Here is a 26475-nt window from a genome sequence, read left to right on the forward strand (position 1 = left end):
AACCTGGAGGAGGCTGTGAGGCGTGTCTGAGTGTCTGGGAGGGACACACCTTCCAATCGGGTGGGAAGAGATTAGGGACTGGTTTACCAAGCCCAGGAAGGGGAGAGAGTGGAAAGAAAATCCTGCCCAGAAAAGGAAAGGGGAGCTACTGCGACAGGAGAAAGTGGGGGGCAAGCACATGAAGTGGGAGGGAGCCTCTGGAGCAGGATTTGGGGCGTTGCTGGGCGGTACCAGGAGAGGGCAGCATCACCTGTCAGCTGGGAAACTGAGGCAAGAATACCTTGTGGAGGCCATGCCAGCAGCCGAAGTCAGTATTGAGGATGAAGGCAGCTCTAGCTATAAAGAGTCGGAAGGAAGAGCGAGGCAGGGGAGCAGCTGCCAGACCTGCTTGGGCTCAGGGCTGGCCCACGCGCTTGAGGGACAGCTTCGTGGGCAGCGTCTCTGGGGGACACTGACAAGCTGGACGAAGGACCTGGCATAGCGCTGCTGGGCCCCTCAGCTGCAAGGGGCTGCGTGCAGACTTGGAGGGGTACCATGGAAGGAATTCCCTTTAGCAGGAACCATTCTACCTCCTTACAGGATGTCACAATTCAAGGAACAAACACCAAAGACATCCATGCCCACCCCCCACCCCCCCCCACCCCACCCCCGGCCAGGAAAGATTACCCCCCACCCCCGCCCGCGAGGCGCAAACCCCGGAGGAGGAAGCAGGGGAGGAAACCACCAACCGCGGGTCCCCAGCAGCTCTGGTCACCCCACCCACTCCCGCCCCGAGTTCCTCCGTGTTTTCAAGTCTCAGGCTCGGTTTTGCTCCTGTGTCCTTGCGCTCCACCAAGTTTTCTGGAACCGTAGTCTTTTGTTAGCGGTCGGTGAGGAAGGAAGGGAAGGGGTGTGAGGTAGGAGAATCAAGATGCAGGGGCCGGAAAATGTCCGGTTCGGAGCACATGTCCTGGGCTGCTTTTCAGCAGGTCACGGCGTCTAGACCTCCAAAGCCAAGCGGTGGAGAGGCAAGGCTGCTCTCCCTCCTTCGTTTGTCCCGCAGACTCCGCTCACGCCCCTGCTCTGGCTGAGCTCTGCTTTCCACCCAGGACAGGGCCGGCTACCCTCTGCCCCAGGGCGCCTGGGGCCAACACCGCCTCACCCTTCGCCCATCTCCAAAGCGACCGCCGGAGAGAAGAGGGCGAGGGCGCAGGAAGGGCCTCGAGGGCAGAGGTGGCAGCAGGAAGGCGGGGGGAGGGGAGGGGCAGACCTCCCCGGCCGCGGCTCCCCCTCGGCCCCCGCACGGGTCCGGTGGGCCCCCAGCGCCCTGCCCGCCGTCCCCGCTCTCCCCCGTCTTAGACCCCGGACGGGCATCTGGAGGGAACTGGGAGAAGGAATAACCGACGGCCCGGTCCTAGGTGCCCCCCTGGGTCCCCCGGGCGAGCGGCACCGGCCTGTTGGGGCTGAGCTCCCACGAGGGGGAGGGAGGCGGCGGGAAAGGAGCCCCCGGGGCCTCGCCAGCTCCCCCAGCCCCCGGGGCCTCGCCTCCTCCCCCAGCCCCCGGGGCCCCGCGTTCCCCCAGCCCCCGGGGCCCTGCGCTCCCCCAGCCCCCGGGGCCTCGCCAGCTCCCCCAGCCCCCGGAGCCTCGCCTCCTCCCCCAGCCCCCGGAGCCTCGCCTGCTCCCCCAGCCCCCCGGGGCCTCGCCTGCTCCCCCAGCCCCCGGGGCCTCGCCTGCTCCCCCAGCCCCCGGGGCCTCGCCTGCTCCCCCAGCCCCCCGGGGCCTCGCCTGCTCCCCCAGCCCCCCGGGGCCTCGCCAGCTCCCCCAGCCCCCGGGGCCCCGCGCTCCCCCAGCCCCCGGGCCACTCCCGACTCGGCCCGCCCTCCTCCCCTCCCCAGGCTCCGGGCGGGGCGGCCGGTGAGTCAGCCGCGACCCGACCCGGAGGACCGAGCGGCAGGAGCTGGTGGGAGGTCGCGGGCCGGCGGGAGGCCGAGCCGGGAGCGAGCGCCCCGACCCGCCCGCGTGGAGCCGAGGGGCGTCGGCCCGGCCCAGGTCCAGGTCCTCCGCCCGGGAGACCCGCCCTCCGCCCCTCCCAGCGCCCCGGCGCCCGCCGCTTCCTGGTCCCCGCCGCAGCCATGGCCGAGGAGCAGCCGCAGGTCGAGCTGTTCGTGAAGGTGAGAGCCTCTGCCCGGCCCCGCACTCCCGGCCCCGCACTCCCGACGGCGCGCACGCCCCTCCCTGGCCCGGCCTGACCCCGGCCCGGCTCCCTGCCGCCCGCCCCCCCGGGCCCGGCTCCCTGCCGCCCCCCCCCCCTCCCCGGGCCCGGCTCCCTGCCGCCCCCCGCCCCCCCGGGCCCGGCTCCCTGCCGCCCGCCCGCCACCCCAGGCCCGGCTCCCTGCCGCCCCCCCCCCAGGCCCGGCTCCCTGCCGCCCCCCACCCCACCTGCCGTCTGTGGGACGGGAGGGGGTGGCTCCGGAGGGGAGGACAATTGAGGTGGCGGAGAAAGAGTTCTAGGCTCAACCCTGGAAAGTTTGTACAAGTTCAAGTTCCCATCAGCCAGGAGGACCCCACGGTGGGGAAAAGGGAGGGTTCCTGGGAGGGGGGCGCACACGCGGAGGGAAGGACCGAGGGGGAGGGTAGCAGGGCGGGGGAGGAACAGGGGAAAACATCAGGACATGGGGCCTCAGGAGGGTGGGGGGTAGGGGGAGGCTTGGAGAAATGTGTGTGAGCGAGTGTGTATGTGAGTGTGTGTGAATGTGTGTAAGTGGGTGAGTGTGTGTGTGTGAGTGTGTGTGTGTGTGTGTGTGTGTGAGAGTGTGTGTGTGGGTGTGTGAGTGTGTGGGGGTGTGTGTGTGTGTGTGTGAGTGGGTGTGTGTGAGTGGGTGTGTGTGAGTGGGTGTGTGTGAGTGTGGTAGGGAGCCCTGGGAGTGGGAAGGGGTCCACTGGGAAAGGGGTGGGAGGACAGGGGAGTGGGAGTGGAGTGCAAGAAGCTGGGCTGGCCTGGCTGTGCGTGGAGAAGGGCCTGGGGACCTGGGGAGGGGGGGGGGTTGTGGAGGAGACAGAGTTCCCTGTGGCTGCCTCCGGGCTGGGCTAGGTGAGAGGGGTCAGAAAGAGGGGGGGCTGGCTAGGGCCTTTAGGGTTTAGACTTAGAGGCTGTAGAAGCAGGAGAGAAAGAATTGCCCCACCTCTCTTCCCTCTCTGTGGGCCCATAGCATTTGGGTATCAAAACCGCAGGCCAGACCTGGCCCGGCAGCTCAGTTGGTTAGGTGGTGTCCGAATACACCAAGGTTGCAGGTTCGACCACTGCCAGGGCACATGCACGAATCAACCAATGAATGAATAAATAAGTGGAACAACACATGATGTTTCTGTCTTCTCCCCCCCCCCCCCCCCGCCCCTAACCCCCCAATAATTAAAAAACAGCAGCAACAACCGCAGGCCCGGCCTTCGGCCTTCGCTGTTCCCACCCTGCTCCCTTCCCGAGGGCTGTGCCGCCCCTCTCCGGACCTCCAATCTTCGCCCTCCTTCCCTTGGCAGACACCCGGCTTCTTGTTTGCTATTCTCCCCACCCCCTCACTTTCCTGCTTCCTTTCTCTCCGCTTCCCCTCTTTTGTTCGCTGCCCCCTTTTGTTCATCTTGTCTGTGTGTTCCTGCCCGTTTCTCCCTCGTCTTTAAGCTTTACTTCTCAGGCACCCATTGCCTGGGCCCGCCCCTGGGTGTGGTCCCCACCGCACTCTCACACTCGCCTCAAGGGCTACTTTTACTCCCGGGTGAGTGTGTGCTGCAGAGATTCTGGCCCTGGGTCCTGTGTGAGGAGGGTTATCTGGCGCCAGAGGAGTTGTGCCGGGAGACCCAGCAGGCAGGGCCGGGGAGAGGAAGGTGGCCTCTACCGCGGGTCCTCGGCCTCACAGCTCCCTGCCCCCACTCCTTGGCAGGAAGGAAGCGGCTGGGGCTGGAGACACCGTGAAATGAATCATCCAGAGCCTAGGGGGCGGTGTCCCTTGAGGGATGAGGTCACCGCTTGCCAATTAGAGAGCAGCCCCTCTACCTCTCTGTGGCGAGGCTGTGAGCCCCTCGACTCCCCAGCAGCTGCCCAGAAACGGAGTGGGTGGAGGTATAAGAACCAAACCCTGCCCCGCCTCTCCTGTCCTCAGGCGCTACTCCGATCCGGAACCCAGGCCGCTAGCCTACATCTCTGGCCTCACCAAGTCCCTCTCGGGGCTACTTCATGGCTTGGTCTGAGAATTAAAATGAGTTTTTGTGTGTAAAGTACTTAGAGTAGCACAAGGAAAACTACGCTGCTGTCAGTCTTCCCTCTCCAGGGTCCAGATCCTCTCTCATTTCTCCACAACCCATCCCTCTGCCCACCTCTCGCCTATACTTAAGTATTTGAAAAACCAGAAGCCAACCTTTGTAGAAAATGTTTCCACTGATCTGCTCTAGATTTGACTGAGCCCAGGGTGGAGTACCCAGTTCTGGAGAGAGAGAGAGAGAGAGAGAGATAAGGTCTGGGAATAGGAAATGCCCAGAATGGCCTGGGGATGGGTGGGGTACACCAGGCCTAACTTGAGGTGGGGCTTGCTTTTCAGGCTGGCAGTGATGGCGCCAAGATTGGGAACTGCCCCTTCTCCCAGAGACTGTTCATGGTGCTCTGGCTCAAGGGAGTCACCTTCAACGTCACCACCGTTGACACCAAGAGGTAGGCCCACTTCTGTTCCTCTAAACACCCTTTGTGCTCACACACACACACAGTCACCTGTGTCTTCCATCCTGAACTTTTCCCTTCTACCAAGAGCCCCTTTCTCTTCCCACCTCCCTCCATCTCCTTTTCCTGGTCCTCTCTGACCCCCTTTTCAAGCTCGATGCGTGGCCTCTCTCTCCTACAGGCGAACTGAGACAGTACAGAAGCTGTGCCCAGGAGGGCAGCTCCCTTTTCTGCTGTATGGCACCGAAGTGCACACAGACACCAACAAGATTGAGGAGTTTCTGGAGGCAGTGCTGTGTCCTCCCAGGTATTGGGGCACTGGGAAAGGGGAGTGGGGGGAGCTGGGAGACTCTGAAGAAATGAAAAACAGATGGCGCCCTGGCCGGTTACTCAGTGGTTAGAGCGTCAGCCCAAGAACCAGGTTCGAATCCTGGTCAAAGGCATGTCCCTGGGTTGCAAGTTCAATCCCTGGCGAGCAGGAGGCAACCAATCGATGTGTCTCTCTCACATAAATGTTCCTTTTTTTTCTCTCTTTCTCCCCCTCCCCCTCCCTTCCATCTCTCTAAAAATCAACGGGAAAAATATCCTCATTCCTTGGGGTGAGGATTGAAAAACGAACAAACAAGCCAGATGGTGATGGGTCTGAGGCTCCTCCCAGTAGGATTCCTTATTTCTCCCCTTGGCTTTCAGGTACCCCAAGCTGGCAGCTCTGAACCCTGAGTCAAACACAGCTGGCCTGGACATATTTGCCAAGTTTTCTGCCTACATCAAGAACTCAAACCCAGCACACAATGACAGTGAGTCCTGTGGTTAGAGGCCCGGGTCCTGGGAGGAACAAGAGATCCAGGGGATGGGAGGCATTTGGAGCACCTAGGAATTCAGATCTCAACATCAAGGGAGGTGTTTTTGCTTAACTCCCATCTCTCCTTGCATTCTCACTGGCCACGACTCTTGAGCATCTCTCATTTTTTCCCTGGCCTCTTCTGCCCGACTGGGGTCATTAGTTGGGTTGGCTTGGCTGCTGGCCTGTTTTCTGGCAGAACAGGGTTATGCCTAAGAACAGTGACTCTAGCCCTAGCTGGTTTGTCTCAATGGATAGAGTGTTGGACTGAAAAGTCCCAGGTTCGATTCTGGTCATAGGCACATGCCCAGGTTGTGGACTCGATCTCCAGTGGGACATGCAGGAGGCAGCCAATCAGTGATTCTCTCCCATCATTGATGTTTCTATCTCTCTCTCCCTCTCCCTTCCTCTCTGAAATCAATAAAATATATTTTAAAAAGAAAAAAAAAGAATAAAAAAAGAACTGACTCTAGATCCAGACTACCTGAGTACAGATCCTCCTAGCTGGGTGACTTCGGGCAATTCATTTAACCTCTCTATAAATCTATTTTCAGATCTATAAAATGAGCATAACAATACCTATTTTGTGGGTTGATGTGAGAATTAAATGAGTTTTTGTATATAAAGTGCTTACAACAACAGAAAGCTAACTGCATTAGCTATTGTTAATTTGGACTGGCCTAGCATTAGTATTCATCCTCTCACCCCAACCTGCCCCCTGAACCTTCTAGGATTGGACTGTGTCAATCATTTGATGCTCTTGCCAATGCCCTCTCTTGTGCAGACCTGGAGAAGGGGCTCCTGAAAGCCCTGAAAGTTTTAGACAATTACCTGGCATCCCCCCTCCCAGAGGAAGTGGACGAGACCAGTGCTGAGGATGAGGGCATCTCTCAGAGGAAGTTTCTGGATGGAAATGAGCTCACTCTGGCGGACTGTAACCTGCTGCCAAAGCTCCACATAGTGCAGGTGGGTGGCCACGGTGGGAGGAGAGGATGGCCGCTGGGATGGCTTCCCGTGACGACCACTGCAAAGGTGATTTCTTTCTTAGGGCGGTTTCCATAGATTGCTGCTAATAGTAAATGCCACCCCTTCCTTCTCGGCGGTCATTGCCCACAAGACTGTTGCTTGTGAAAATTACATTCCAAGATACAAGCTGGGTGCAAGCCGGCTGGCGGAGAGGAACACATCCCAGTGTTACTTTCAAGAATGCTCTTCCTGCCACTGGCACTGCCAAATCCCCAGGCCAGACAGGGCAGGCTCTTCCTACAATCAAAGCTTTAGCTCCTCATAGCTTCGGTTTCCACCTCCTCTTGTGGAAGATGAAAACTGTTGGTTCCCATCTTTTGTCACAGCCTTAAAGCTATGGTTTTAGTTTGTGAAATCTGGGCCCGATGTCCGGCTGCCACAGAGCTGCGTATTGAACACTGAAAGGCAAAGTGGTGTGATGATTAGTCCTTGCCCCAAATGAAACAAAGGGAAAAATCACTGTGGAAATTTCAAGAGAAAAATTTAATCGTTTGTGAATTATAGCTCAATAAAACCGAGAGGAGAAAAGTAGTACCATTGGAATTGGTCTGAAAAGGGGCTTGTTATCAGTAAGTAGAGAGGAAAAGTGAAGACAGTATAGGACAATAAAGAGGTAAGAAAGCCGATTGGAGCAGATAATTCACGTGGCAGGTAAGAATCATAGGAAAAAGAGCTAGACAGTGGAGACTTAACGCCTGGACAAAGGCTGGGATAAGAGAAAGACCGCAGCGGGGTGGCCCACTCTGGCTTCCCTGAAGCTAATGTCCGTTCCTCTCCTCCTCGCCCAGGTGGTGTGTAAGAAGTACCGCGGCTTCTCCATCCCCGAGGCGTTCCGCGGAGTGCATCGGTACCTGCGCAATGCCTATGCGCGCGAGGAGTTCGCCTCCACCTGCCCCGACGATGAGGAGATCGAGCTGGCCTATGAGCAAGTGGCCAAGGCCCTCAAATAAGCTCCCTCGGGGCGCCCTCGCCCCCTCCCCTCCATTTCCCCCCACAAAGGCCCCGGGTGGTTTCCCTTGGCTACCCAAGGGACACACTCCAAAATGCCCAGTGGGCAGTGAATTCTGGAGACTTGTGCCGGACTGCCTGGGGGGTGGAGGGAAGGATGGGGGATCTGGGTGAGATTATCGTGGGGGGTGGGGGGTGGGACTGATTGGTAGGACAATGTATTTCAGTAATAAAATACAGAATGAAAATCTAGTGTTGTGATCACACAAAGGGGGCTTGAAATGTGGGAAACCCGAATGCAGGGTGGGTCAGTGACCTTGAGCTCCGGGCAGAAGCCAGGAATTAGAAGAAGGGTGCTTGCGGTGATCTGGGCATTTTTACTGCCAGTCCATTGTCGCGTTGTCTCGTGGGTCCGTGCTGCGTTTGCTACCCAGCCTGAAGGGGCGGCCATGTCTGGGTGGGCCTGTGCAACGCTCGCCGGGCGGGGCCCAGTTCCGAGAAGGGGGGCGCAGTCCTGGCGGAGTGGGCGCGGCGTCGCGGGGCGGCTGGGCGTGGCCTGCGGAGCCCTGCCCTGTCCCGTTTAGACAATGCCCTGGAGCCGCCAGACCGCCGAGCCCCTGCCCCACCGGAGCACTGGCCCTCGCCTACCCAGGGACTCCTCGCAGCCAAAGCTCCAGCCCCCAAGGCTCGAGGAGCGGGGCTCTTCTCCGCCAACTCTGTCCTCACGGGGGTTGGGACCCCAGCCGAGATCACAGAGCGGCAGGAGCGGGGGTGGGCGCTGGAGGTGAGTCTGGAGCGGGCGGTGTTCCCCGGAGTGTGTTGGGGCCGGGATCGGGGTACCGGGCCCGTGCCTGCGCGGACAGAGTGCGGGGCGGGGGGGCGGCATTTGAGTTGCGGAGCTGAATGGGGTGGACTTTGGGGAAGATAGAGCGGGAGGGAAGGGAAGGGTCCCGGAGCCTGGAGCGGCGCCCGCCGCCCGGAACCACGCCCCCCGTGTCCCCGCCCTTCGGATTTCGTTTGGACGCTCCCAGTCCTCCGGGACGCGGTCTGGTTCAGGCTGGGTCGCGCTGGGAGCGGAGTGCCCCGCTGGGTGGAGACGATATTTAACTCCTCCTCGCCCCTCTCGCCCTTTCTCATTTGGCCCCTAGACTTGCATGCCCCAGGCCCTCTCTCCCCAGCTGCCTCCTGCCCCACAACCCTAGTGGGTTCCTCGCCGCACTTCGGGTCTGCACGGCGCGGAGCCGCGGAGGGTTAAGGGGGCGGGGCCGCTGCATTTTTAGGGAGTGAGCGCATCCTAGCGGCTGCCAAGAGGGGCACCGGGCAGGAACCTCACGAAGCCCCCGAGCAGGGGCAACAGGTGTTTTGGAGATTACGGGATCCTCCTCTTGCTCCTCGGACTCCCCCTAAAGAAGCAGATCGCCACGGTGCGGGCGTTGGGTGGGCAGCCGAGGAAGGTCTGGAAGGGGTGGAGAGGAGAGGGAGGGGTGCCCCGGCGGCCGGAGGAGGACCCCGGGTTCTCAACCACCTTCCCACGCCCTTTTCTGCGTTCTCTCTCCCCCCCCCTCCCCCCCCCCCCGTCTCTTCTCCCAGACAGCTGAAGTAAAAAGAGGAAACTGAGAAGTCAGCGCTGCCGGAGGGGGCGACTGTGTGGATGGGATGGGGACGCCGGGGGAGGGGCTGGGCCGCTGCTCCCACGCCCTGATCCGCGGGGTCCCGGAGAGCCTGGCGTCGGGGGAGGGTGCGGGGGCTGGCCTCCCTGCCCTGGACCTGGCTAAAGCACAGAGGGAGCACGGGGTGCTGGGGGGTAAGTTGAGGCAGCGATTGGGGCTTCAGCTGCTAGAACTGCCTCCCGAAGAGTCGCTGCCGCTGGGACCGCTGCTCGGCGACACCGCCGTGATCCAGGGGGACACGGCCCTGATCACGCGGCCCTGGAGTCCTGCCCGCAGGCCAGAGGTGACGCCAGGGGGCGCGGGGGGCATCCGAGGCTTCAGGGAAGAAGTGGGGTGGGAATGTCTCGGCCCGCTCCTCTCGCCCTAAGGTGGATGGAGTCCGCAAAGCCCTCCAGGACCTGGGGCTCCGGATTGTGGAGATGGCGGACGAGAGCGCGACGCTGGATGGCACCGATGTCCTCTTCACGGGTGAGGCTGGGTGCCCATCCCCGGAGCTTGGCACAGGGAAGCAGGGTTTGGGAGACCGGGTCATCGCGGGTCTTGTTTCCAACTCATCCCACCCACTCCCGCCCTTGAACCTCTTGGCCTCCGGGGCGCAGGCCGGGAGTTTTTCGTGGGCCTCTCCAAGTGGACCAACCACCGAGGAGCCGAGATCGTGGCTGACACGTTCCGGGTGAGCAGCGGGGCCAGCCTCGGGGAGGGGTGCGGGGCGCCGAGGAGGGAGAGGCCGAGAGCAGCTGGCGGTGGAGGGAAAGGCTGAGGGTATCCCCCCGCCCCGCCCCCACCCCGTCCCTGAGTACATCCCCTCGCTCCCCTAGGACTTCGCCGTCTCCACAGTGCCGGTCTCCAGCCCCTGCCACCTGCGCAGCTTCTGCGGCATGGGGGGACCCCGCACGGTGGTGGCGGGCAGCAGCGACGCTGCCCAGAAGGCGGTCCGGGTGAGCAGGGGCGGGGCCTGGGCGGGGCCTGGCCCAGGGACATGGGCGTGGCTATAGGCCGGGGAGGCGGGAGGGGGGCTCCGAAAATGAGCCCCACCCCTGCCCTCAGGGCGCAGTTCATCTGTGAAAACTCGCGAGAAAACAAGGAGGTCTAACTGGGCAGGGCGCTGGGAGATCAGGGAACAGAGTCGGTTTACATTTACACGGTCTCCCAAAAATCCCCAGAGGGGGCATTGAGCTGTGATTTGAAGGGTGGTTGGGGCCCATAGGTGGGGGCCGGAGAAGGGGAGATGGGGCCAAGAGGTTGCAGGTGGAAGAACTGCATGTGAATCTGTGGTGGAAATTAGCACAGGTAACTCAAGCGCTTAGAAGAGTGACTCCCAGTATGTGCTGTGTCCTGATTATTTCACCAACTAACAGTCCCCAGCACTCAGTCTGGGAGGGCAGCCAGGCCCGGGGTGCAGAGGCTCTGAGACTTGAATGCTGCCTCTTTCCTCTACACCAGGCCATGGCGGTGCTGACGGACCACCCCTACGCCTCCCTGACCCTCCCAGATGATGCAGCCGCTGACTGTCTCTTTCTGCGTCCTGGGTTGCCTGGTGTGCCCCCTTTCCTCCTGCACCGTGGAGGGGGGGACCTGCCCAACAGCCAGGAGGTGAGGGGGGGAGGGCAGAAGCTCCACCAACAACCACCAGAGAAAGGCATCTCAGGCCTTCGTAGGAGGAGGAGGGAGGGAGTCCTTACCTGCAAGCCTGAGTGGGACCGTTCTGATCTGGCTGCAAGGGGTGTGTGGTTGTCTCACTCCCATCTCCCCATCCCATGTCCTCCCTGCAGGCACTGCAGAAGCTCTCTGATGTCACCCTGGTCCCTGTGTCCTGCTCTGAACTGGAGAAGGCAGGTGCTGGGCTCAGCTCCCTCTGCCTGGTGCTCAGCACACGCCCCCACAGTTGAGGGCCTGGCCTTGGGGTCTGGGCTGGTCAGGGATAGGGCAGTATAGGGAGTAGAAGGGGAAGGAGGATTAGACAAAGGATGGTGAATAGTGGGAACAGGGTCCCAAGGTAGGGGGAGGGCATAGTGTGGGGAAAGGAGAGAGATCATTGGGTGAGTCTTCTCTCCCACAACTAATAAAATAGAACTGACCTTTCCGACTGGGCTGTGGCTGCTGTTTTACTGGGGCAGAGGGACAGGGGCAGGGCTGAAACCTGAGGTTGGGGATAGCGAGGGAAGGAGGCCTCTTTCATTCCTCAAACCCTCATCAGGCACTCGCTGACTCATTGCCCAGCCCTGCGTCATAGGTGCTCGGGCGCAAGCATGTACAGGGCAGAGGAGAGAGAGCATGGGTGGATTACTTGCTGAATTTATCTAAAGCTCAGATGACTCAGAGATCAGTAGATTACTAACCCACCCATCGTTGTTGATAGGAAGAAATAACACTTGCAGAAATACTCATTTTTGTTCACTCATTTACTGAGGCTTAGCAGTGCTATGAAAAGGGCCATCTCCTGATATCAGGGAACTCACAATTCTTGAACATTGTTTTCAAACAGAAAGACAGGTTGTGATGGAACAAGTCACACGAGGCTGTTGCTATGAAAGAAACAAGGGGACTCCCAGGGCATCAAAATGTATGCAGGGTGGCAATGGATCGGGAACAGCTTCCGGAAGGCTGCACTTGAACTGAGTCCTGAGGATGAGTAAGAACTAGCCAGGCAGGTAGTGGAGAGGAAGGAAAAGTGTAATCCATGAAGAAGGCATCTTTGCACCGGACAAAGGCATACCGCACTTGGGGCCTGTGGGCGATTTCTCCAAGGCTGGTGTGTGTATGTGATGTGACAGACATAAGCCTAGCGAGTAGACAGAGTGCTGCAGTTCTGTGTACCCAAAGCCAAGGCCCCTGGGCCCAGGGCTGACGCTGAAGGAAGGAAATACTACAGATATGAAATACAGGCTGTCAGAAGTAAGTTAGTATTTGGGAAGGATCTACCTGCCTTCAGGGAGGAGGGCAAGGGAAAAAGGATGAGGTGGGTTTCTGGGTAATGCAGGAAATGAGGAGCATACATTCAGGTGGCAATGCTGGGCATGAAGAAGGGTGTGGATTTGACAGTGATGTTAAAATAGAACAGAAGGACTTGGTTCATTGTGTGACAGGAAGGATGCTGCATGACTCAGTTTCTGGCCTGGGCAAGAGGGTTGATCAAGAGGGAATACAGAGGAGGATTGAGTGAGAGGTTTGGAGATGACGATGAGTTTTGGACGTGCTGTATGACAATGTGTAAGGCCAGATAGACAGGGATGTCTGAGGGACAGTTTGGAAATCCCTCAGCTGACATCTGAGCTGGAGAGTTCTGGGTGTCATTTGCCAAGGTGAGGGCTGAGACCACTGTGGACAACTTCCCAGAAGAGGAAGATAAAGGGACAGACCTAGAATGGTGGGGAATACCGTGGCGGTAGGGAGAAAGGAAGAGGAGTCCAGAAGGAAGACATCAGCATTAATGAAAAACAGCTTTGCCCTAACCGGTTTGGCTCAGTGGATAGAGCATCGGCCTGTGAACTGAAGGGTCCGAGGTTCGATTCCGGTCAGGGGCATGTACCTTGGTTGCAAGCACATCCCCAGTAGGGAGTGTGCAGGAGGCAGCTGATCGATGTTTCTAGTTCTCTCTCCCTCTCCCTTCCTCTCTGTAAAAAAATCAATAAAATATAGTTTTAAAAAAAAAAAAAAGAAAGAAAAACAGCTTAAAGAAGGGAGTAATCAAAAGCCAAGCCAGATGAGTGCTAAAGGACGTCTGCGGGGCGTGGCCATTAGGACCTCACCGGCAGCCTCATGGGAGCAGCGTGCAGGAGAAGAACATGGAGGAGACAGGTGTAACCCTTGGTTCAAGGAGCTTGACTGGAAGGGAGGGAAGAGATGGAGCGACTCTCTTGGAGGGCTGAGATGGGAAACAGGTCTCGGTGAGCTTTAGAGAGGGCACCAGTGGTAGAGGAGACATGGAGGGTATAGGAGGCGGGGTAGCTGAAGGAGCAAGATCAGTGGCAGAGACAGCCTGGAAGCCAGGTCTCTTGACTCCCAGTCTAGTGCTCATTTCTATCCTATGGTGCCTTCATTTCCCGGGGAGAGTCGAAGAGGGAGAGGGTAGTTCTGGAGAGCTGGAGCCCCCAGCTTGTGAAGTTGGAGTAAGGGCTTTCCTTCAGACGACAACCGCATAGATGGTGGAGGAGTCAGCAGGGACCACCGGGGGCAGCCGGCAGGGCTGGCTGAGGGCCACACGATCCAGGTCTGCGTAGAGCAGGCTCTGCAAGGTGGGGAGGAGGGCAGTGTCTCGGAAGTCTGATTCCTTAGCAATCCAGGCCTCTGTCTCTCTCGGTCCAATTTTCTCAGGGATCCTGGCCGGGGCCCCTCCCATCCCCAAGCCCTCACCGACTCCTGGTCCAGGTCCCCCGCAGTCTTGGGCTCCTCGGCCTTTGCTGGTCTCTGGGGCTCGGCTTTCACTCGTGGGACTATGTGAGGGGGACAGAGCTGAAGGATTGAGAGAAGGTGACCAACTTGTCTGCTCCCTGCAAGGGCTCAGACTCGGGAATTGCGGGGTCGGGATGTGCGGGTAGGACAAGGAAAAGGGGTGGGGTTCGGCTCACCAGGTCTGGGGAGTGGCCGCGGCGGGCGTGGGGGCGAGCGCCTGTCAGGGATGGGGAACAATCATCGTCTTTAAGAGCCACCAGTGTTGTCTCTCTGGTTCTCGGCGGCTCCGGGCCGCGCCCACCACCACCCTGCGACTTGCAGGTTCGGTCGGCAGGAGGACGCAGGCTCCACCCCACGGGCGGTCCGCCCCCCCCGCCCCCCCCCCCCCGCCCCCGGCTCGGATCCGGCCTCAGCGGAGCTTCCCCAGCCAGGGCTCCACCCACCAGCCGGTGGCCTCACCCGGTTCTCCAAACCGAACCACACCCCAAGGCTCCAGATCTGGCTTTTGTCTTCGGAAACCCTCCCGCCTCTGGCCGCGCCCCTCGAGCTCACCTGCGCTGCCACCAGACCGCACCCAACGCTCCTAGTCCCAGCACCAGCCCGGCGCCCAGCAAGAGGATCAGGAGCTGCGGATACACGGACCCTGGGGGAGCGGGGAAGGGCGTGGGCAGCGGTTCGAGGGCACACAGCTAGCTCTCCCTCTCAGGAATCCCAACCAAGGCTCCTCTCCCCGTCGGGAGGTGTCCGCTTGAAGTCCCCCTGCGCGCGGGGGCTTCGACCTACCCAGGCTGGGCCCGGACCCCCTGCAGTCGGCCGCGTCCCCCAGCACGTGGAGCACCGTGTGGCTCTCGTCCTCGTGGCGGCCCCTGCAGATGAAGGTGCCCGAGTCCCCTGCGCTCAGAAGCAGCTCTAGCCGCCGGATACCAGGGTGGTCCAGGACTCGTAGGCGGCCGGCAAAGGGCTGGGCAGGAGACACGGTGGGGGTCCCGCTCGAAGACGCCCACAGGATCCGGCGGCGTCCTTTGGGCAGGCCCTTGCAGGCCGGGAAGCTAGGCGCCCAGACCCAGCGGATGGGCTGGGAGACCCCTGCGCAGGAGAGATTCACCCGGTCCCCGGGACGGCCGTCCAAGGAAACTAGGGGAGGCAGAGGCGGGGGTGGTTAGGACAAGTCCACAGGCGAGGAGACTCCCCCCCCTCCCCTACCTCCCCTCTCCCACCGTCCTGGGTCTTCCCACGCACATCCCGCTCCGCAGTCGCCCCCGCCCCGGGCCTCAGACTTGCCTCGCTCGTGCTGATTCCCCAGGGACAGCTTGCCCCCGGGGTCCCCCTGAGCCCTCCACAGCAGCAGCAGCAGTAGCTGCAGAACCAGGGCCATGGCTGGGATGTGGTGGGGAAAGGAGGCGAGTGAATCAGCGGAGGAGACCGGAGGGAAATGGGGGGGGGGGGGGGGCGGGGGTCGGCGGGTCTGGGGGCTCTGATAAGAGGGGGCGGGCCCCCAGCTGCCGGATCCCTCTGGGAGCACTCAGGCAAGCTCACCGCCCTCAAACAATGCTCCCTGGCTGTGCGCGCTCGGTCGTTGGCGCAAGCATTTCCCAGGCTCTCACTCCTGCAGCCGAGCAGGTCGGAGCATCACGAATTCTGCATCCCGGCCGGGTTCAAAACCTGCCTTCACCACTGCTGGCTGCGTGCTGTGGGCATCGCCTAACCTCTCTGGGCCTGTTGGCTCATCTACAAAAGCACCTGCGTTGTACAGGATTGTGAGAACTAAATGCGTACTCCTCAAACGCCCAGGACAGGGCTGACTCACGGGAACACGAAGTACTTTCCACTGTCTCACTGTCTGTTCTTACGGAAAGGGCCCCTGCCTCCTGCCTCTGTGCCCATGCAGCCCCTCAGCCACGCACCGCCCAGACCGACAGGTTTGATTGGATGGCCCTGGAGTGGGTGCACCCGCTCGGCATCCAGGACTTCACCGGCCTTCGCTGGACAGTGCACCTGAGGCCCTCCCAGCCCAGCCCAGGCCTCTGCTGCTGTGACATCACAGACACCCTTGGTGACACCACAAACCCAACTCCTTAATCCTGTGGCTGAGCAGTGGCTGGCAAGACCAAATAGGAGCTGAATTGAGATTAATTTGGCTCTTTCCATCCAAAATCTCTGCCCACATGTTCTACCAGTGGCCCCAGGGACCCAAAATTGGCAGTCGTCTTGGGCCACACTCATTGTCTATTTCCCAGGAACCAACCAGCAGCTGCTGGGGGTGGGGCCGGAACATTGCAGGGGCCTTCGGTGATGCCTCGGGAGAACAGAGGACGGGGCGCCGGGAGGAGCACCTTCCTCTGAAACCAAGAACCAAAATGGCTCACCTACATTCCACCCAATCCTGCCCCACCTCCCTCACCTCTCTCCCCTCCCCCACTCAGTCCTGTTAGTCCCTCCCCACCATAATGGGGAGGAGGGGCCACCAGAGGCAGGGAAGGGAGGGACTGTTGGGAGTATAAATGCGAACAGGCCACCCAACTCCCAGAACTGGGTCCCCCAAAATCTGCTCTGTCAGCTGCTGCAGTTGCTACCATTCTCAGAACCCTCACCATGAAAGGCCTTCTGCTGCTCGCCTTGTCTTCTTTGCTGTGCTGGGTCTCAGGTAAGCACCTGGGGCCGCAAGGACCTGGTTCACCCTGCCCCACCCACCACCCCACATTACCCACTCCTCAGGACCCCAAGCACCCCTGGCCCCAAATGGCTGAGTTCTGTGCTTCCAGAACCAGGTCTCCCTGTGACAGGATCCTGGCTCCATTCTTAAGAACTCATGTTCCCACCTCCAAGACCCACTCTTCTATCAAGCCAGGGTTCCAGGTCCCCTTTCCCCAGTCCAAGGTGCCCCCTTCTTGGGCACCCTAATACCAGTTCCCATGCCAGCCCCACTCCAGTGGAAAACCCACCAAGATGCAGCTTACCTGCTTTCTCCTCTCTCCGCTGCGCTCAGCAGGGCGTCCTCCCAGAGCCTAGGCACCCCGCCTGGGGCTTCTTTGCACCCCACCTGTCATCTGCTCCATCAGGGACTTCATGCTTAGTCCCTCGAGCAGCAGCCTTTCCTAGATGCCTCCTGCTCCTCTCGGGGGCACGTACCCCCAGGGACACAAGCTTTCTGGAAGGTGCCAGTGACTTCTGAGAACCTTCTAGGGCACCAGGGAGATTTCCCCAGCCTTCTAGGGAGGGAATGCCAGGTTTGTTCACCCCCAGGGTGAGGGGCAGTCACAGACTTGTTCACCCTTGGACCAAATCCCTCCTTCACCAAACCTTACATGCCCAAACCTTGAATTAGCTGAGGCAGAAACTCTGGGCTGCCACCTTCTGCTCCCAGGCGGAGTCTGATCGGTCCCCCGGATAGTATTCCTTTCTGCGGAGAGCTCCTGGGGGAGAGGATTCGTTCAGGTCGGGGCCTCTTCCCACGTGCTCGGTGGGCACAGGAGGTGAAGAGTAAATTGCTAAAGCTGGCCGCACATGGCCTTCTTGCTAACTTCAAGCTCCAAGCCTTTTCTGCATGTGCTGTATCCTCCATGATTTTTATTTTTATTTTTTAAATGTATTTTTATTGATTTCAGAGAGGAAGGGAGAGGAAGAGAGATAGAAACATTAATGATGAGGGAGAATCATTGATCAGCTGCCTCCTGCATGCCTCCTCCTAGGGACTGAGCCCACAACCCAGGCATATACCTTGACTGGAATGGAACCCGGGACCCTTAGGTCCGAAGGCCGACGCCCTATCCACTGAGCTAAGCTGGCGAGGGCCATGATTTTTATTTTGAATAGTTCTTCCTATTTCAAGTCTCTACCTGTGACCTCCTTTGAATTCTTTCATCTTCTTCCCCACCACCTCTGTCCCATGGAATTCTCACTTTGCATCTAGCCCAGCCCCGTGGTGTTGTTGTTGGTAGCATTGCCCTCCTGACTCATCCCCAGGTGGAGTGCAGTGGAGTGGAGAAAGGTAGTTAGGGTGTGGGCTGTTCACAGAGCAACAACTCCACCCTCCCCCACTTCCACTTTTTCTCTATCACTCACCTGCTCTGTCCCTCTCAGACCAAACCGGTCAGAATACCTACTGCACTGGTTCTTCTCCACCCTTACCCCCTACCCCCCCCCCCCCGCCCCCGGCTCAGCCCCAGGTGAGTCAGACACCCCATCACCTCAGCCTGATTTGTGTCTTCCCAGCTGACATTCGCTGTCACTCCTGCTACAAGGTCCCTGTTCTGGGCTGTGTGGACCGGACGTCCTGCCGTCTGGAACAAGGACAGAAATGCCTGACAACAAATGTGTACCTCGGTAATCTGCCCTTCTTTACCGGGGACCAGGGCCGGTGGGAGACTCTATGGCTGAGGCTGAGGCCCAACTGGGGCTAAGGCTGAGCTGGAACAGAGAATGACAGCAGTGAGAACTATTGGCCCAAAATTATCACATACCAGGCCCCATTCTGTGTCTCTACATGGATTGTTTCAATTCATGTTCATGACAACCCTATGATGTGGCTGTTATTATACTGAGGAGACAGCCTCAGAGAGCGGCAGTAACAGGTCCAAGGCAGCCCAGCCGGCCAGTGACAGGTCCGGGACTGGGTGAAGGGCGGGGTCTGGAAGTCAGCAGGAAGATGAGGCTGAGAAGAGAGAAAGAAGGGGAAGGTGGGGCAGAATTGGGAGGAAAGGAGGCTGAGTGAGTGCATGGGGTGGGAAGTGGACACAAGCATCCCAGGTGCCCATCCCAGCTGACACCACTGCCCACTCCTACCCCCAGGCAAGATGTGGGTTTTCTCCAACCTTCGCTGTGGCACACCTGAGGAGCCCTGTCGTGAGGCCTTGAACCAAACCAACCACAAGCTGGGCCTGACCTATAACACCACCTGCTGCGAGAAGGACAACTGCAACAGCCCGGCCCCTCGGCCCGCCCCAGCCCTGGGCCTGGTCCTCCTCGCCTCCTTGGCCGGCGTTGGCCTCTGGCTGCTGCACTGACACTCACTCCTCCCCCTGCCTCAGCCTGAGCCTCTCTCCCTGTGTCTCCGGATCCCCTGGCTTCCCACAGTGGTCTCCCCCTAGTTCCCTTTGCTCGGAAAAACATTTCTCTAGACCTTCACATTTCTTTGATTAGACAGTGGTCGCCCTATCCGTCATTCTACCCACACCCTCCTCTTGGCTCTGCTGAGTCCCTTCCCGTTTCCCTCCAGACCTCCCACGGCCCCAGAAGGGCTCCCCTTTGGGCCCTGCTTAGGGAGGACTTGGGATCCGGGCCTGTCTCCCATGATGGCTCGAGAGAAGACCTGAGGACCTTGCCCTGCTCACCTCTTTCCATTTTGAGTAATAAATGCCTGTGTCTGATAAGTCGTGCATTTATTGTCAGGAGACCTGTTGTCAGACACACACACACACACACACACACACACACACACACACACACACACGTCTCAGAAATAACCCTCTCAGCCCCCACCCTTCCCCAGACCCTTCAGGGAGTTTCCCTGGCAGCGGGGCTGGGGCAAATGGAGAAACAGGTTTTTCCGGCATCCACCCTCCCTTCCAGTATGGGGGTGGCACACAGGTCCCAGTGTTTGGAGACAATCCTTATCTCAAACGTAGGTCACACCTCTGAAGGACTGCCAAGAAGGAGGTGCAGCCCGGCTTGAGGGCTCCCCAAAAAGGGTAGGAAAATCGCATGGGGATGGGACCCAGGACCCTCTTTGCAGGTGTCAGTCCCAAGGTTAGTCAGAGGCCTCACCTGGCCCGGTTACTAAGTGGGGCACCGAGTGAACCTCCTATCACAGGCTTCCATCTATTTCCTCTCTCAGTTCGAGAGTCCTATTGGGAGCCAAGCTGCAAACAGGGGAAAGGAGAACAACCCAGACAAACGGGTTCATTGATTCTGTGAGCCCCACTCAGCCCAGCGCCTGCTCCCCTGGGTGATCCTTGTTGCTAAGGAAGGTTCTCCCTAGCAACAAGGTTCAGGGGTAACTTAGGGCAGCTTCTCCATTGTCCTCCGTGGTTGGGTCGGATAAGGAGTGCATCATCATAACCCTGAAACTAGGCCTATTACTCCTTCAGCCCTAACATCGACAAAAGAGAGATGGAATTTTCCAGTCAGCTCTAGAGTGGTCGATAGATTTTTAAAATATATATATATATATATCTTTATTGATTTCAGAGAGGGAGAGATAGGTAGAAATAATGAGAGAGAATCATTGATTGGCTGCCTCCTGCACGCCGCCTACTGGGGATCAAGCCCGCAACCCGGGCATGTGCCCTTGACAGGAATCGAACCTGGGACCCTTCCGTCCGCAGGCTGATGCTCTATCCACTGAGCCAAACCAGCGAGGGCTGGTTGATAGATTTTAATGGCTCAGAGAGGAGTGTGTGTCTTCTCACCTCAGATCTCCTTCATTCCCTTGCTCCCTTCCGGTCTTCTAGTCCCACTACCCTCTCCACAGTCCTGGTAAGACCCAGGCCAGGGCACTGTGTGCTGCAGCCAAGATGCAGGCCGGGGCCACAGTTCTCGCCACAGCGCTGCTGCACAGGCCTCCGGTGCAGCCCTGTGGGCGGTGTGAGTCCCTCCAACTTTGTTTCCATTTCATTGCAATGATGTGCGGTGGCGGTGGCACAGGCTAGCCGGTGATGGCCGCTGAGGCTGAGAGAGACGGAGGCAGAGGTGTCAGCCTCCTGGCTGGAGGACTTGCCTTCGGGGGCAGAGCAGATGGGATTTCAAGGAGCACAAAGGCACAAAGGGATTCTCTGCTCCCTCAGAAAACACCTCCCTAAAACCAAGTGATCAAAGTTATCACACTGGCATTGTGACCCCCTGTGTGCTGCACTGCAAAGACCAACATCATGTCTGTGCTATTCTTGCCAAGAGCTCATGAGCTCAATCTAATTGTGTGAAAATACCAGATAAAGCCGACATGACTCAGTGGTTGGGCATCGACCTATGAACCAGGAGGTCACAGTTCCATTCTGGGTCAGAGTACATGATGGGGTTGTGGGCTCCATCCCCAGTGTCGGGTGTACAGGAGGCAGCAGATCAAGGATTCTCAACATTGATGTTTCTCTCCCTCGCTCCCTCTCCCTTTCGCTCTAAAATCAATAAAAATATTTTTAAAAAGTAAAATAACTTACCAGGACTCTTCAAAAGTTTCAAGGTCAAGGAAGACAAAGACTCAGAACTGTCACAGATTGGGGGCAGTTAAAAAGACACCAGAGTGCCGAAACGGGTTTGGCTCAGTGGATAGAGTGTCGGCCTGAGGACAAAGGTCCCAGGTTCGATTCCGGTCAAGGGCATGTACCTGGGTTGCAAGCACATCCCCAGTGGGAGATGTGCAGGAGGCAGCTGATCGATGTTTCTCTCTCATCGATGTTTCTAACTCTCTATCTCTCTTCCTTCCTCTCTGTAAAAAAAATTAATAAAATATATTTGAAAAAAAAAAAAAAAGACACGAGAGCCAAAGGCAATGTGGGCTTCTGGGATGGGCCCTGGAGCAACTGGCTAAATCAAGTAATGCCTGCAGGTCAGTCAGAAGTGCTGCACCAGTGTTACTTTCTGGTTTTGTACAGTTGGCCCTTGAACAATAAGGGTTTAAATTTATATAAAGACCCCCCGCCCCCCCATAAATATACAGTTGGTCCTCCTTTTCCGGGTTTTACATCTGCAGATCCAACCAAGTGCAGGCTGAAAACAGGACCAACTAGTGTATATGCATTGTTCTATGCCATTTTATTTATTTATTTTATTTTTTAATGCCATTTCCTATAAGGGACTTGAGCGTGGGGGATTTTGGTATCTGCAAGGGGGTGGGGGTGGTGTTCTGGAAACAATCCCCCTCAGATACCAAGGGACATTTGTAGGTCGTTTTGGGGGAGTCACAAGTTATACACAGACTTTGACTGAGCGGATGTGGCACCTCTGACCCCTACGTGTGCAAGGCCAGCTGTGCTCTGGTTGTGAGATGTCACATCGGAGGAAGCGGGGAAGGGCACACAGGCATTCTCTGTACTGTTGTTACAGCTTTTCTGTCAATCTAAAGTCATTTCAGAACAAAAACGTAAACACACACACACCTCCCTGGTCCTTAGCTGATGTTGGAAAGTTGAAGTCTGGTTTAATATTTTGGTCCCTGCTTTCAAGGGACTGAGGTTTTCTAACGGTGTGCGTGTTCCAATTATCTATAGGAACATATGCACAGGTGACCCAGAGCGCCTCATTTGGATATACCAATACAGATGTCAAAGGGTACTTACTATTCATTAATATGGCCGAGCTTAACCAAAAACTAAGAAGAGAGAAGACACAGGGGATAAACAATGCAAGAAATCACGCAGGTTTATTTACCAGAGAGCTGATGGGTTTCAGTCCTTGGCAGGCCACCCGGAGACACTCGCTGACAGAGACACACGGAGGTCGTCTAATAGGCCGCGGCAAGGAGCTCGGTCTCTTGACTCAAAGAGAAGCCTCTTAACAGTCTGGGCTCAAGGCAGAGCAGGAATGGCAGTTTGGCAGTTTGGCAGTTTCCAGGGGGGAGGAGAACGGCTTGTCTGTGGAGGTCAGACAGACGTCTGTCTGCTGCTGTGAGAGTCCTTCTTTTATACCCCATTGGTGGGCTTCTTTAGTGTCTCATATCAGTGTGCTCTGGTGGCCTTCTGGGCTTATCAGGATACACACGCAGGGGGTTACAAAGTATTTATCAGGGGTGCACACGCAGGGAGTTGTTGGTTAGGAGTTTACAAGTTATTTATCAGGGTCTCACACACACACACACACACAAATTAAGTTCCTCTTCTAAGTAAAGTTTAAAATTCACTCTAATAAAAAAAATGAAATTTGATTATACTATCTTATACTAACTAAACTTATTACTATAACATTGCGTGAGTGGGTCTATGAGATTCTGGAGAGCAAAGAGGGGGCAGGTGGACACACGGGCAGCAGACAGGGCGTCCTGAGGGGCTCAGTGCCAGGAGCACAGAAGGAGCTACGACAGCTCAGACCCAGCCTGACCCTGGAAGGTCTGCAAGCAGGAAAGCGCTGGGGGGGAGGGGGAACCAGGACTCGAGTTCCCAGACAGCATGCTCCGCCCCAGGGCTAGTTGGAGTTTGCCAATGCGATGGATGCACAGGAGGCCCTCACCATAGGTGTCCTGGCTTTGCCTGGGGCACTGCAGTCAGACCTGACCCAGAGAGGAGGCGCTGGACCTGGGCAGAGGGCCACCAGCCTGTGTGGCAGGGGCCTTGGCTGCCTTCTCACCCAGGGCAGCCCCACAAGGAGGGGGTTCACTGTGTCTGTGCCTCCCATGCCCACCCTGCCCTGCCAGCCTTACAACCCTTGCCCTGGGCTTTGTAGGCAATGAAAAGGGAGGCCAGAGTCTCCCTCAGCTGGCACTGGACACCCAAAGCGGCACCCAACAGACCGAGTGTGGAAGTAGATGTGAAAGCCCAGCCACCTTTGTTCACAAAAACATGTTTGGCTTACATGTGGCAGGTTTATTGTTCTAATTTTTAAGTGAACCTATTTAAAATGTTCTGTTTTGATTTCTAATAGAGTAAATGTTACTATAACTCACTACAAAAGGCTCTTGGGGTCTTCAGTAACTTTTGAGAGTGTGAAGAGGGCCTGAGGCAAGGAGAGCCCCAATACTGCTGCTCTGAGCAGAGCTGTGCCTCCACGCCCGTCCCACCCAGTCCTGTCCTCCTGGGATAGTCCTGCCTGGTTCTGCAGCTGGTTGTCCCCTCCGGTCTCTCTAACCCCTGTCTTCCAGACGCTGCCCCTGCCCCCGCCCCCAAACCCCATCCCCCTGCACCTCTTCTTAGTCTCCATGGCCCCCCTCACTGACCTACCACAGTGGAGACACATCAGACCCTCTGACCTCACGTGTAACTCCAGTAGCAAAGCTGGGAGAGATCATTATGGGGTAGGGATGCTGGGCTTGAAGGGATCTGAAGGGCCTCCCTGAAGCATCTGGGTTTTGTGTTTGGGGTGGAAGGGAGGTTGTTGATCCCACACTTAATGGATCTGGGCCAAGGCTGTTTGGAGGGTGACCCTGAGAGCATTAGTGCAGAGAAGGGGAAAAGAGAAAGCTGAGACAAGGAGACGAGCTGAGAGAGCAGAAAACAGCTTGAGACAAGCAGGGGGGTGGCGGGGGGGGGGGGGGGGGCGGGTAAGGAAGAGGACTAGGAGGGAAGGTGACAGACACAACTCCGGAGCTCAGAGCAGCTGAGAGAACAGAGGGCAGGCTTCTGCAGGGCCAGGGAGGTGTGGGGTGCAAAGCAGAGGCCCGCTGCTCAGGCTGGTGAATGTGGGCTGGTTCCACCGCTCCCACCCGCTCGCTCCCTAGGTGTGTTTGTTTACTGGTTCCTCCCAGTCTCAGATGCTCCTGCTCTCCAACCTGGGGCGCTCAGGTGCAGTCACAGTCTCCCGGACTCCTGGGCCCTGGACCTAGCCATGGGCACCTCCAGTGCCGTCCTCTGCATCCTGTTCTTCTGTGGGGCGCTGGGTAAGGGTAGGTTGGGGGTCCTCTGGGGCAGCGGGCGAGGTTCATGGAAAAGCCTGAGGGCTGGGGAGGGGGTCTGAGAGATGCCAAGGAGAGTTGTAGGAGTTTAGAAAGAGGAGCTACCAGGGGTGGCCTCAGGCCAGCCTGGCAAGGTCCCTCGGAAGGCACTGGAGATCGACCGTCTTCCCCGTGGCATCTGCACGAGCCTCTGTACCCCGTCCCTATCTCACCTCTTGCTCCTTCGCTGGGCTCCTTGGTAAATGCCAATTCCGATGTTTTCATCTGTCCTGGCACCACCGCTAAACTTCCTCACTGCCGCCTCCCACCCAGGCTTCTGTCATTCTCTAAGTTCATCTCCGATCCTCTTGGCTTCTGTTCACGGCTGTGTCTTCCTCTTTCCCTGTACCCTCTCCCTGGTCTGTGTCTCCTTTCCTGCTTCTGTCTGCTCCCTGTCAGCGCTTCCCTCTCCCCACTGAGCCGCACCTCACTCCGTGCACCCCTGTCTGGGATCTTGGCTCTGCCTCTCCCCTGGCCTGTGTGTCTCTCCTCCACCTGATCTCCACCAACCCGGCAGGTCTCACCACTCTCCCTGCCCCGCGGCGGCTCCACTGTTACACCTGCAGCTTCGCCAAACCCTGCTACCCTGTTCCCACCGAGTGTGGGGATGATGAAGCTTGTGGCATCAGCATCGGCACCTCAGGTAGGACTCTGGTCCAATGGCCCTCCCCCAGATGGTTCCCCACCCGCTCTGTCCTGCCCTCCCTCTACCCCTGGCCCGACCTCTGACCACCCGGCCTCAGCCTCAGGCCTCATCTCGCCCCTTCCTCCCACAGAGCAGAGTGAGGTCATCCAGCGGAAAGGCTGCCTCCCCAGGGCCCAGTGCCCTCTGCCTGGCCATGCCACCTACTGGTCACGCTCCTACGCGCTGCGGCACCACTGCTGCGACCAGGACCTGTGCAACGCGGCCCCCAGGCCCCTGGTCCCCACCCTGCTCCTCACCGCCAGCTTCACCTGCGGAGGCCACCTCCTCCTCTAGCCTCCTCAGAGCTGCGGCCCTCAAGCCAGACGCCCTCACCATCTCCGCGGCCCTGGAGACACCTGCCTGACACTTGAGATGTGGCCAAGTTCCTGGCTTGACAGACAGGCCTCAGCTCCCTGGCCCCACAGCTTTGCAGAGCTCTTCCAAGACCTGATTCCTGTGGGCCCTCCTCCAGCCCCTACAACTTGCCCAGAGCCCAGCCTCATAAAAATGCTGTTCTGTGTCTTTTGTCTTTTTTAGATACCGAGGCTGATGCCCTCTCCAAGCCCCAGGTCTCTGGCAAGGCAGGTGCTTGATGGAGCTGTGGGTCCCAGGCAAGGGGGTTGCAGGGGCCCCAGTATGGAGAGGAGGGGTGTCTTGCCAGGGAAGGTCCATTTGGTAGATCAGGAACTTAGGAAGGAGGGCTTGGGGAACGATGAAGGGCGAATTTAATAAAGTGCTATCTGGGGGTCTGGTAACACTGCCGTGCGTGTGTGTGTGTGTGTGTGTGTGTGCGCGCGCACTCGAGTGTTTTCTCTAAAAGCAAACTGTAGTTCTTGGTGGTTGTGCTGGGGCTGGAACCCTAACCATAATTGTCATCTCATTCTCTGTCTGTCATTTGCGCCTCCTTCCTGCTGAAAGATGAGCTGAAGCCACTGCAGAGTGGAGGCTTTAGGTGAGAAAGCCTCCAAGAAAGCTTTTCCCAGCGAGGCCCAGGCTTGAGCAGATACACAAAAGGGCGCTGGAGAAGCTGCTGTGAGGGTGTGGCTGGGAGGCCAGCTCATTTCTGCCTGACCTGCCCGCGTGGTGAGCTGGGAGCGTCCCTGCCTCACCAGCCCAGACCTGCCCCTGCTCCCCAGACAGCCCTGCACGCAGGGCCCATCACAGCCCGGCCCGGGAATGCACGGTCCCGCCCCGTGGACACTCCTGCCCAGGGAGATAGTGTGTGACTCGGATCCCAGGATGTCAGGGTGACATAAGCGACTCATTGCTCCGGATGCCACAACGGAGTGCCTAGGATAAGGAGGGTGGCAGGGTGGGGGCCGAGCATGGGCCCCATATTGACCCAGCTCCCTCCCCTTCCATCTGAGGGCGTCTGGGGTCTAAGTGAAGGTGCTCGTTCTCTCTCAGCTCTCCTCTGCTTCGTGACGATGGAGCTGTTGACCTCATTTAGAGGCAACTTGAGTTTCCTTTCCATTCTCCCTGTCCCTCAATCCCCCTGCTTCGTGCTTCCATTTTTCTCTACCTCTGATCATCTCATCCCTTGGTCTGATTGAGTCTCCTCCCTTCTCTCCCCTTCAGTTTCCCCCATTTGCCCTCAGACTCAAGGCCCTGGATTCCTCTGTCTCCTCTCTGCCCACCCCACCCTCCTCACCCCTGCC

General features: G+C 58.2%; 5 protein-coding genes across 10 annotated transcripts; 4 read left to right on the plus strand and 1 right to left on the minus strand.

Annotated features, from left to right (window-relative positions):
* The first annotated feature begins 1922 nt into the window (after positions 1-1922).
* CLIC1 (chloride intracellular channel 1) lies at positions 1923-7668 on the plus strand. Its single transcript, XM_070418898.1, has 6 exons — positions 1923-2151; positions 4567-4676; positions 4864-4989; positions 5373-5479; positions 6308-6489; positions 7338-7668. The coding sequence occupies exons 1-6, from the start codon at positions 2113-2115 to the stop codon at positions 7497-7499; spliced, it is 726 nt and encodes a 241-aa protein (XP_070274999.1). The 5' UTR covers positions 1923-2112; the 3' UTR covers positions 7500-7668.
* A 523-nt stretch (positions 7669-8191) lies between these two features.
* DDAH2 (DDAH family member 2, ADMA-independent) lies at positions 8192-11250 on the plus strand. 5 transcript variants are annotated; one of them, XM_070419459.1, is made up of 7 exons: positions 8192-8281; positions 9088-9450; positions 9536-9635; positions 9767-9840; positions 9986-10105; positions 10611-10760; positions 10940-11250. In XM_070419459.1, exons 2-7 carry the CDS (start codon positions 9154-9156, stop codon positions 11054-11056), a joined length of 858 nt encoding a protein of 285 aa, XP_070275560.1. In that variant the 5' UTR covers positions 8192-8281; positions 9088-9153; the 3' UTR covers positions 11057-11250. The 5 variants fall into 5 exon arrangements, with proteins under 5 accessions (XP_070275560.1, XP_070275565.1, XP_070275562.1 ...); XM_070419464.1 differs by having other exon boundaries at positions 8197-8281; positions 9092-9450; XM_070419461.1 differs by lacking the exon at positions 8192-8281 and adding an exon at positions 8557-8951.
* A 304-nt stretch (positions 11251-11554) lies between these two features.
* On the minus strand, positions 11555-15075 carry MPIG6B (megakaryocyte and platelet inhibitory receptor G6b). 2 transcript variants are annotated; one of them, XM_070418900.1, is made up of 6 exons: positions 14841-15075; positions 14343-14693; positions 14112-14202; positions 13736-13776; positions 13521-13600; positions 11555-13395 (listed from the first exon to the last, which is right to left on the minus strand). In XM_070418900.1, the coding sequence occupies exons 1-6, from the start codon at positions 14932-14934 to the stop codon at positions 13291-13293; spliced, it is 762 nt and encodes a 253-aa protein (XP_070275001.1). In that variant the 5' UTR covers positions 14935-15075; the 3' UTR covers positions 11555-13290. The 2 variants fall into 2 exon arrangements, with proteins under 2 accessions (XP_070275001.1, XP_070275002.1); XM_070418901.1 differs by lacking the exon at positions 14112-14202 and having other exon boundaries at positions 13521-13619; positions 14874-15075.
* A 1001-nt stretch (positions 15076-16076) lies between these two features.
* LY6G6C (lymphocyte antigen 6 family member G6C) lies at positions 16077-18928 on the plus strand. The gene is made up of 3 exons (XM_070418899.1): positions 16077-16203; positions 17772-17882; positions 18348-18928. Exons 1-3 carry the CDS (start codon positions 16152-16154, stop codon positions 18560-18562), a joined length of 378 nt encoding a protein of 125 aa, XP_070275000.1. The 5' UTR covers positions 16077-16151; the 3' UTR covers positions 18563-18928.
* A 4997-nt stretch (positions 18929-23925) lies between these two features.
* Positions 23926-25339, plus strand: LOC139013294 (lymphocyte antigen 6G6e-like). The gene is made up of 3 exons (XM_070419466.1): positions 23926-24078; positions 24650-24775; positions 24909-25339. The coding sequence occupies exons 1-3, from the start codon at positions 24027-24029 to the stop codon at positions 25109-25111; spliced, it is 381 nt and encodes a 126-aa protein (XP_070275567.1). The 5' UTR covers positions 23926-24026; the 3' UTR covers positions 25112-25339.
* The last annotated feature ends 1136 nt before the right edge of the window (positions 25340-26475 follow it).

The sequence above is a fragment of the Myotis yumanensis genome, unplaced genomic scaffold (genome assembly GCF_028538775.1).
Source record: "Myotis yumanensis isolate MYYU_CA2020_CCGP unplaced genomic scaffold, mMyoYum1.0.hap1 SCAF_6, whole genome shotgun sequence".
NCBI classification, from domain to species: domain Eukaryota; kingdom Metazoa; phylum Chordata; class Mammalia; order Chiroptera; family Vespertilionidae; genus Myotis; species Myotis yumanensis.